The sequence below is a fragment of the Dipodomys spectabilis genome, unplaced genomic scaffold, assembly GCF_019054845.1.
Source record: "Dipodomys spectabilis isolate Male_0828 unplaced genomic scaffold, ASM1905484v1 ptg000323l, whole genome shotgun sequence".
Lineage (NCBI taxonomy): Eukaryota > Metazoa > Chordata > Mammalia > Rodentia > Heteromyidae > Dipodomys > Dipodomys spectabilis.
This window is the reverse complement of record NW_024871000.1, coordinates 1,175,960-1,186,731: the sequence shown is the minus strand read 5'-3', so window position 1 is coordinate 1,186,731 and position 10,772 is coordinate 1,175,960. Positions and strand designations below refer to the sequence as shown.

Here is a 10,772-nt window from a genome sequence, read left to right as displayed (position 1 = left end):
CTAACTTTAAAACTGGGCCAGGGAAAATAAACAACATTGGCACTTGTCATCCTCCTGTTCAAAATAATAGGAACACCATGAATTTGAAACTCCTCTTGAGCACCAGTCCTATATTGCTAAGATTAAATCCTGCTGGCCAACTTTATATTTCAAATATATTGAAAGAATAAAAGGGATTCTAAAGAATAAGGACTCAAGAGTACAAAATGTATACTTCTTTATTTATATAAATAGGGCTTTAAAATAATACTATTTAAAAGAAATCTGCATTTTTACATTCACCATCAGTTAGTTCCTGACCGGAAAGGCTGTGCATGATGATACACAGCAGGGACCTCAATGCATGACAACAGGATCTCAGGAAAGCACCATTCATTTGAGAAGTAGGAGGCAGGTTCTGACAGTCCTGTTGCACTGCTACCAATGGGAAGTCTTAAACTTCTTCCTCCACCAAGTCTTCTTCAAATTCCCCCTGTTCATCAGCAGTGGCATCTTGGCACTGCTGGTACTCGGACACCAGGTCGTTGATATTGCTCTCAGCCTCAGTGAACTCCATCTCATCCATGCCTTCTCCTGTGTACCAGTGCAAGAATGCCTTGCGCCGGAACATGGCACTGAACTGCTCTGAGGTGCGCTTGAAGGGTTCTTGGATGGCTGTGTTGTTGCCAATGAAGGTGGCCGACATCGTAAGGCCACGCGGGGGGATGTCACATACAGCTGTCTTCACATTGTTGGGAATCCAGTCTGCAAAGTAGCTGCTGTTCTTGTTCTGCATGTTGAGCATCTGCTCATCCACCTCCTTCATGGACATGCGGCCTCGGAAGATGGCAGCTGCTGTCAGGTAACGACCATGGCGGGGATCACAGGCGACCATCATGTTCTTGGCATCAAACATCTGCTGGGTGAGCTGGGGCACAGAGAGAACATGGTACTGCTGGCTGGCCCGGCTGGTCAAGGGTGCAAAGCCAGGCATGAAGAAGTGTAGGCGGGGGAAGGGCACCATATTCACGGCCAGCTTGCGCAGATCTGCATTCAGCTGGCCGGGGAAGCGCAGGCAGGTGGTGACTCCACTCATGGTGGCAGACACCAGGTGGTTCAGGTCTCCATAGGTGGGTGTGGGCAGCTTCAGGGTGCGGAAGCAGATGTCATACAGGGCCTCATTGTCGATGCAGAAAGTTTCATCTGCATTTTCCACCAACTGGTGGATAAACAAGATGGCATTGTAAGGTTCTACCACGGTGTCTGAAACCTTGGGGGAGGGCATGATGCTGAAGGTGTTCATGATGCGGTCTGGATACTCCTCTCGGATCTTGTTGAGAATCAGGGTGCCCATGCCTGATCCAGTGCCACCTCCCAGGGAGTGAGCCAGCTGGAAACCCTGGAGACAGTCACACCTTTCTGACTCCCGTCGTACCACATCCAGCACCGATTCTAACAGCTCGGCTCCCTCCGTGTAGTGGCCTTTTGCCCAGTTATTGCCTGCCCCGCTCTGGCCTATCAGACATAAAGACATGATGAGACACAGACTCCAAGAATAATGACTGCGCCTGTCCTATTGTGAAGAAAAAGGAGTGTTGTGAGCCAACCTTTGCTATTATTTTAGATACACTATGGTGAAATAAAGGAAATGTTTTCAATGTATCTGGGACCCTACAAATCACCCAGGTTCTAAAGAAAAGTAGAGAGTGTGGAGGAAAATACATTTTAACCCAAATCAAGTACTTCTAGAAATGAAGAACTGAGCCTGCCTCAATACTGGAAATGTAATTACTTTCACAACAGGGACAGGAGCACAGTGTGGTCAGAGGGAAGCTAAACTGCAAGCACTTGTCTGCTCCTTGCTCACACATAGCTGTGCTTTGATTTCTGGTGTCCTGAAGTGGTTCTGTTATTGCCAGGCCTTTAAAATGACCAGCAGTGCTGAAACCTTGTTGGTGGCTTTCTCTGCTTGCTGCTCTTTCCCTTCAGAGGCTTCTTTGTCATGGAGAACTTACAGAGTTGCACTGATCTGAGCTGTCTGAGTGGCCACGGGCATGACTCCCGTGGACTGGAATAGGTGGGTTAGCTGAGGAGAATATCTAGGTGGATAAAGGCTCAGCCCAGCACTGGAGTGCCTGGATGTTAGGACCCATGGACCATGATGACATACCAAATATGAAGTTGTCTGGCCTAAAGCTCTGGCCAAATGGTCCCGATCTTACTGAGTCTAAGGTGCCAGGCTCTAGGTCCACCATGATGGCCCGAGGAACATATTTGTTGCCTGTGAGAAAAAGAGTTGACTTAGGCCTATACTTGACAAGGAACTTAGGGCAGAGCTTATGATTCTAAGTGACTCTCAGCATTCATTACAAAAATTACAGCATTTAAGACATGGAAACAGAAAAGATATCTTGAGCATGAATCCCCATGCAAAAGGCTTCAGCAACTTTAAGGATGTTTGCAGTTGTCTATTTCCATGAATATTCATTCCTTTGCTTTGGGCATGGTGGCTGAAATCTCAGCTACACAGGAGGCAAAGATGAGCATCAGGCTTTGAGTCTAATGGTGCAAAAGAAAGGTGACAACACCTTTTTTTTTTTTTGGTTCATCGTGGGGCTTGAACTCTGGGCCTGGACACTGTCCCTCAGCTCTCCAGCTCAAGGCTAGCACTCTATCACTTGAGCCACAACCCCACTTTCAGTTTTCTTATTGGAGATAAGAGTCTCAGGGACTTTCCTGCTCAGGCAAGATTTGAACCATGATCCTCAGTTCTTAGCCTCCTAAGTAGCCAGCATTACAGGAATGAGTCACCAGTGCCTATCAGCAAGAAACTTCCTCTTTTTTGTTAATTTTATTTTATTGTAAAGGTGCTGTATAGAGGAGTTGGTTACATGAGTAAGGAAATGAGAACGTTTCTTGTCAAAAATTGTTACCCCCTCCTTTGTTGTTCTCCCACTATCCCTTCCCTTCCCCAATTACCTTTATCAAGAAATGAACCAGGTTCATGCCTGTAATCCTAGCTACTCTGGAGGCTGAGATCAGAGGATGACTATTCAAAGCCAGCTGGGGCAGGAAAAGTCCTTAAGACTCTTATCTCTAATAAACTAACAGAAAACCAGAAATGGCACTGTGGTTCAAGAGGTAGAGCTGCTTGCCTTGAACTGAAGAGTTGACGGACAGTGCCTAGGCCCAGAGTCCAAGCCACATGACCGACCCCCCCCCCCCGGGCCAAAAAAAGCCAGGTATGGCTATTCACCAAGTAGATGTAAGGGAATTCAAGTGTAAGGCTTTCCTGGAGAAAACATATATACAATATATATATATTTCTTGTCTTATAATGTTTCAATAATGGTTATCAAATAGCACATACCCTTTATTCAAATACTCAGAGCAACCTTGGGCAATGACTTGCAATTTCCCATTTAACATGATTTGGCCCAAGGGAAAGCAGTTAACATGATGTAAACACCAGTTTTAGAATACCCCCTTCCTAAACATTCACATGAAGAAAACTGACCATCCTGCTGGATATACAGGATCTAATAAAGACACAACCTAAAATTCTGTTCATAGGAGTGACACAATCCAACCCAACCACTCTCAACCAAGGAATCAGAAGATTAAAACCTTGTATGTTACTTCAACAATATTAACACAAAATACCAAGGTGAGGACATCCCAAAATGTAGATCTATAAAACTCACATAAATTAAATAGCTTTGTAATTTTGTTTGTACTTGTTCATTGGATTAATACACAGGAAAGCCAATTATCCATGATTCTGTTTGTATACAATAATGTAGAATGGAAACTCAATATAAAATTAAATGAACTTTACATTGACAGTTACAAAAACTGAAAATCTACTCTGTAGACTTCAATTAGGCTGTTTATGTTAGGAAAGACAATATGAATCATTTAAAAGCCATGTTTACAAATTAGTATTGATTTTTTCTACATCACAAGAATGTTTTCTTACTTTAAAAACCTTAAAAATAATTTACTGTTGGCTAAGTATTCATATTCAAAATGCTCAAGACCAGAAATGTTATAGATTTCAGGGTGAGACTATGCTTTGTGATTTGGACTATTCTCATATATATTAGTGACTGAACATCCCTCTTTAAAATTTTTAAAATTTTCTTTTTCAAAATATTGTTTTAGAAATTTAATCTGTATTTTAAAGAGGCAATGTAACTGGGCTCTGGTTGCATAAGGGTGTAATTCTAGCTACTCAAAAATCTGAGATGAGACCTTAGCATCGCAGATTGAAGTCAGCTGGGGCAGGAAAGGCTTGGAGACTCATCTCCAAGAAACTACCCAAAATAAAAGAAGCTCATAGTTAGTGCCCAGGCTTGAGCTTAGGATGATCAGCACACAACCAAATGGCATTGGATTATATTTTATCAATTGTTTTAGAATGCATATTTAGGCAGTCTCATTTTTAATTATGTGAAATGGGCTCACGCCTTTAATCCTAGCTACCCAGAAGGCTGAGATCAGAGAATCATGGTTCAAAGCCAGCCAGGGCACAAAAAGCCTGCAAGACTCTTATCTCCAATAAAACACCAGAAAACTGGAAGTGGCACTGTGGCTTAAGTGGTAGAGCTGCTTGCCTTGAGCTGAAGAGTTGAGCGACAGTGCCTAGGCCCAGAGTTCAAGCTCCATGACCGGAAAAAACAAATCCAGGTGTGGTTAGTCAGCAAGTAGAGGTAGGGGGAACTCAGGTATAAGGCTTTCCTGGGGTAATTCACAAGAGTATACTCAAAAATTAAAACAAAGTATCTGGTGGAGTGGCTCAGTTGGGTACAGCACTTGACTTATAAGATCAAGGTCCCAAATTAAAACTACAATACTACCATAAGAAAGGCAGGAACTCCTTCCTTTTCATTAGTATTCCCCTGGGAACTATTTTGCCACGGTATGGGAAACAAGATGGAAGAAACTTACCAGCTGCCTCATTGTAATACACCTCGATTCTCTGCAGCTGTAAATGGCTGTCCCCATAGTAGTTGCCAGTGCAGTCAATATTGTGCTCGTCGCTTAGCATTTCCCAAAACTGAGATGGAAATAGAAGTATATTATGACCTAGAATGTTAACTGTCCAAAAAATGCATTTTAAAGTAACTAAGAAACTCATGTCCTGTTGACACAAATATATTTGTAAAAAATAATTACATTTTCTAAATTAAAAAAAGCACAGAAAATGGTGGTATTTTAGTTTTGTTAATCTCTTTTATCTGGCTGAATAGAAGACATCTGGTTTCTCCTATGAGTATTCCATCTTATGCAGTACCATATTCTGTTTGTATTCTATGATGAGTAACTGGCCTTCCATGGACATGAAATTACCAAAGCAGTAACTTGAAGACTCAGCTAGAAGGGTCACCAGAACCCCAAGTGTCCTCAGAGCATACATGACAACCAATGATTTAGAAAACACCCAACTTAAGGGAGCTGAGATGGAGCATGAAACTCAGAGAAATTTGCATTAAGGTAGAAGAAATGTTCTCAATTATCTGACACTCATCAGTTGACACAAAGGGAATTCTCTGTATCTTTCAGCTCAAAGACACTGCATTCCTTTCATTCAAACCAGACCAAACGTGCATTAGTCTATTCCCAGGAAACTAAATACAAAGACTTGAGTCTCAGGTAAGACTAAGACATGCAAGGGATTTGAAACCACCCCAGCCTTGCTTAAAAACCACACCCACCAGGGCCACACAAATTAGGGAAATTGGAGAAGCTATCTGGGGGCTTCATTTGCAGAAGGTTAGGGACCACTATGGAGCCCCACCTACCTCAGCCTAGCCATGACCACCACCACCTCCACACTCCAACCCCATCCTTTTTCTCCTTCCCCTAAATTTGAGACTGGATCCTAGGCCAGTGCCATGCTCACCTTTGCACCAATCTGGTTGCCACACTGGCCTGCCTGTATGTACACAATCTCCCTCATGGTGCAGGGCTGCAGAACAGATGGATGTGTGTCTTCAGCAGTGGTGCCCACAGAGGCAAACAGGTAGAGCTGGGAAGCAGGAATCTGACACAGTGAACTCAGATCCCCATTTATACCTCTGGTTGTTACAGGGGCAGAGGAGGTGGGGCGGACTTGATTACAGGTGGAGCCAGCAGGTGCTCCAACTCAATCTCCCTATTGCTGGGTAATCAGAGGGCCCTACCAGTTCCCACCTACCCTTGTATCCAGCTCCCAGCTGCAAGTCCATTAGCACAGCTCCCATTCTATTTGGATCCTCTGGTCACCCTGCCATCCACTACCCACTCTGACTCACAAGAGAGGCTGAAACCTGGGATCCAGGAAAGAAGAGGAGGAACTTCCTCTACACAAGGTCCTTGTGTGCCAGAAGCCCAGAACAAGCCTGCCTTCCATTTTTGATTGGAGGGCCTAGAACTGAAGGGACATTTTCAGCTGTGATCCCAAGAGCAAGCACAAACTTAGATTCCATGATTGATTCACTTTCCATTATGGGAAGAGTCAGGGGCTTAGGGTCTAGCCTTCATTCTCAGGTTTTCTTTTTCTTTCCTCTTAAAAATAGCTTGCTTTATTACTTGGGCTATAGGACTACTACAGTCTACTTTTTGTTTCATTTGGCTTCTGCTCCTAGTGTAAGAACTCAGGTCCTAGTCAGAGTGTCTTTTTTTTTTTTTTTTTGGTCGGAGTTGGGGCATGTTAGTGACTTAGGGCTTGAAATTAAGGCCTGGTGACTCTTTCTGAGGTTTTTATTATTATTGAGATTAGATGATTACCTTAATTTCTCTTATTTCACAGAATTGTGGAATAGTGATATTTAGTTGAAATCACAAACATATTTTAACCTTCACAAGTCAAATTATCATTATCATGGACTATAAATTTTGTGAATTCTATAAGCTTTGACAATACAATTTATTTCTTCCACAACGGGTGATATTTACATTTCTCTACTTTTGTTTAGTGTAGGATTTCCTGTCTTTCACTCTCATTCTGCCCCTCTCTTTCTGAGGTTTTATTGATTTACTTATTTAACTGAAAGGTAGAAGGCTCTACTACTTGAACCACAGCTCAACTTCTGCCTTTTTTTTTTAAGTGTTTAATATGAGACAAGAGTCCCATGGGTAGTCAAGGGCAGTACAGTGAGGCTTGAAATCTGAGGATCACTATTCAAAGTCAGCCTGGGCAGCAAAGTCTATGAGACTTACCACCAATCAACCACTAATAGCCAGAAGATAGTAGAGCTTTAGCCATGAGCAAAACACTTCAAGTTTAAGTCCCTCGACTGAACAAACTGAAGCAAGTTTCATGGACTTCCCTGCCCATGATGGCTTTGAACCATGATCTTCAGACTTCAGTGACTTTAGCACTCAGGATTATAAGTGTGAGTCAACATTTACAAATCTTTAATTACCTTTTCTTTCACCTTTTCCGGTTATTTATTATTTCTTTTTTTGACAATTGTTCTTAGGGGCTAGCTTTCATTCTTAGTTTTTTCTTTCCTCTTGAAACTACCATGCTTTACAAATTTGACCACAGGTAAACTACAGGCTGTTTCTCTTTTTTGTAGCTCTTCTTCTAGGGCTCAAACTCAGGTAATGGTGACTGAGGTTCTTTTTTAATTTTTTTTTTAAATTGAGTGCTGCTTGTTAGTTCTGGAAATTAAGGCCTGATGACTCTCCTTGAGGATTTTTTTATTTTTACCTTAATGGTGGCAGGTTTCACTAGTTGAGCCACAGCTCAGCTTCTGCTTTTTCGGTGGTCAATAGGAGATTAGAATATCAACAGCAAGCCAAGAGCATTACAGGGAGGACTGAAATCTGAGAATCATGGTTGGAAGCCAATCTGGGCAAGAAAATCAATGAGAAAATGATCTCTAATTAACCACCAAGAGGTAGGAAGAAGTAGACCTCTAGCCATAAGGAAATCATAGCAAGTTCAAGCCCCAGTACTGAACACAGTAAATTAAGTCTTCTGTACTTTCTGCCAAGAATGGCTTTGAAACACGATCCTTAGATTTCAGCAATCTGAGCAAGTAAGATTGCAGTTTTGAGCCATGATTTAGAAATCTTTAATATGCTCCTTTTTGCACCTTTTCATTTATTTGATTTGCCTTCCCCCCTTTTTAAAGTTCATGTCCTTTATTATTAGGGCCTAGCTATTCACACTCAGTATTTATTTATTTATTTTGTCGGTTGTGGGGATTGAACTCAGTGCCTGGGTATTGTCTGTCAGGGATAAGGCAGTCACACTGCCCCTTTCAGCCACAGTGCCACTTCCACTTAATTTGAAAAAAAACAGTCACCAGGGGAATTTTCAGCCTGGACTGGCTTCCCTTTGTGGGAAGCTTCCTGAGCAGTGAGTATTACAGGCATGAGCCAGAGAAACCTGGCTTGTTTTCTTAGATCAAAACTAGCAGGCTCTACAATTTATGCCACACTACTTCACTGCCCATGAGATTTTTGGATTTTGTTTTTTGCTCAAAGCTTGCAGGAACAAAAACTCAACTCCTGAGGGTTTTTTTCTTTTGGGAGTTGGGAGAGGCTTGAATTCAGGGCCTGTGGACTCTCTCTGAGGGTTGTTTTGTTTTTGGTATTTTCTTTTTATTTTGAAGCTAGCAGGCTATTAAGCCTCAGCTCAAGTTACGCCTTTTTTTTTTTTTTTTTTGGTGTTTAATAGGATATGAGTCACATGTTAGCTCTACTTCAATTATTTTTGTAAGTTTTAATTTTCTTTACAAAGTATGATATATTTTTTGTTAAACTGTTATTGGTGTGCTTTTATTGGGTTGTTTTGGTATGAACAACACTGGGGATTGAACTCATACCTCGTTTATGGGAAGAAAGTATTCTAACACCTAAGTCACAATTCAGCTATGGCAGTTTTTTTTTAATTTTCTATTTGTTTGTTTGTTCTTTGTTGGTCATGGGCTTGAACTCTGGGCCTGGGCTCAGTACCTATGGTCTCCAGCTCAAGACTAGCACTATACAACTCTAGCTACAGCACCACTTCAAGGTTTTTGAGTGGATTATTGAAGATAAGAGTCTCATGGACTTTTCCTGTCTGGACTGGCTTTGATCCACGATCCTCAGATCTCAGCCTCCTGAGTAGCTAGGGTTAAATGCATGAGCCACCAGCACATGGCTATCATGTTTTTGTTTTTGTTTTTTAACTGTTTAAATTACTCATTTTTGTCCTTGTAATTTAATTTAATATTTAATCTTTTTTCATCCCGGGGAATTGAGTATAGGACCCTGTGTATGTATGTATCTACATGCTTCTGTGTGCATATGTGCCAATACTGGGGCTTAAATTTCCTTAACTTTTTCCATGCAAGGCTGAAACTGTAACACTTGAACCATACCTCCAGTCTGTTTATTTTTGCTGCTTAGTTGAAAATAATAATATCTGATTTGCTACTTTGGAGGCTTAGGTTTTTAGATGGTTGTTTGGAGCCAGACTGGGCAGTCTCCTTACCTCTTCCCTCTAATATACTACTCAGGAAAAGCTGCAAGTATCACTGTGGCTCAAGAGGTAGAACACTAGCCTTAATGAAAAGCAACTCATATACAGTGCCAAGGACTGAATTTAAGCTCTGGGGCCAGCAGGTTAAAAAAATAAAAAACTCTGAATTTTCTGACCAGTCTAGCTTTAAACTATGATCCTATAGATCTCAGCCTCTGAATAGCTAGGGGATTACAGGTTTGAGCCTTTAGTTATAGTGATAGTTTTCTATTATTATTATTTACAGCTGCTTCTAAAAAATGACACAATGTGGCTAACAGTGGCTCATGGTTATAATCCTTGTTATTATGGAGGCTGAGATATAGGAACCTTGGTTTGAAGTTGGGCCCAATGACAGAATGTCTGTGAGTCTTATCTCCAATTAGCAACCAAAAATATGGATGTAGAAAAATGGCCCAAGTTTTAGAGTAGTAGCCTCAGCAGTAAAAGCTTACAGACAGTGCACAGGCAATGAGTGCAAGTCCCAGGATCAGCACAAAAAATTAAATAGAACCCAAATCATCAAGGGTATGGCTACTGATAGTTTGCCTATGTTTTCCTAAAAGTCTGTTTGATAGCCACCACAAAGAAAAATAGAAAAACCAACAAATTATGGATCCACAGCCAGATGAATATTTTTGCTCATAAATCTGCACTGATTATATTTTTAAAAAGTTTTACACTCTTTCATTTCAAAAGTTAGCCAAAAATAATGCCAGTTGAAGAGAAATTGCATGTGATGACGACTTCAGCACTACATTCCTCAGATTTTTAAAAGAAGATGCCACCTATTTACACCTTTTAAATACAAATGGCATTATTAAATATATTTCAACTAAATATTAACTTCACTGTTCTCTAAATTGAGGTGTTGACCTATATTTTAAATCAGAGTGAGTTGTATAAACATTAGAGAAATACTGAGGCAATGAAAAGGAAAGCAGGAAGGAATGTTCTTTTCAGAACAACTTGGTTTGAGGCTGGCCACCAAGGTAGGTCTTCATTCCTATGGTTCCTTTCCTTGACTGGTCCTTCTCCCCTTGAGTCTAATCAAAGGATTATCTTATAGGTATGGGAAAAGCAGCAGCTTGAGTTGAAGGCTTTCTTTTTTTTATATTTTATTTTTTTATTGTGCGAATACTGTACAGAGGATTTACAATTACATGGGCAAGATAACGAGTACATTTCTTAGTAAACATTGTTGCCTCCTTTGTTTCCCCTTCCTATCCCTTCCCATAATCTCCTCCTCATCCCCCTGATTCTCTCCCACACACACCAAAATTGTAAAGTTCGT

General features: G+C 41.1%; 1 protein-coding gene across 6 annotated transcripts; it reads right to left on the bottom strand.

Moving 5' to 3' along the window:
- Positions 1-433: 433 nt before the first annotated feature.
- LOC122128109 (tubulin beta chain-like) lies at positions 434-5,941 on the bottom strand. Of its 6 annotated transcripts, XM_042702430.1 has the most exons (5): positions 5,885-5,941; positions 4,930-5,038; positions 3,463-3,465; positions 2,150-2,260; positions 434-1,494 (listed from the first exon to the last, which is right to left on the bottom strand). In XM_042702430.1, the coding sequence occupies exons 1-5, from the start codon at positions 5,939-5,941 to the stop codon at positions 434-436; spliced, it is 1,341 nt and encodes a 446-aa protein (XP_042558364.1). The 6 variants fall into 6 exon arrangements, with proteins under 6 accessions (XP_042558364.1, XP_042558363.1, XP_042558362.1 ...); XM_042702429.1 differs by lacking the exon at positions 3,463-3,465 and having other exon boundaries at positions 4,912-5,038; XM_042702428.1 differs by lacking the exon at positions 3,463-3,465 and having other exon boundaries at positions 2,150-2,286; positions 4,926-5,038.
- Between the last annotated feature and the right edge of the window lie 4,831 nt (positions 5,942-10,772).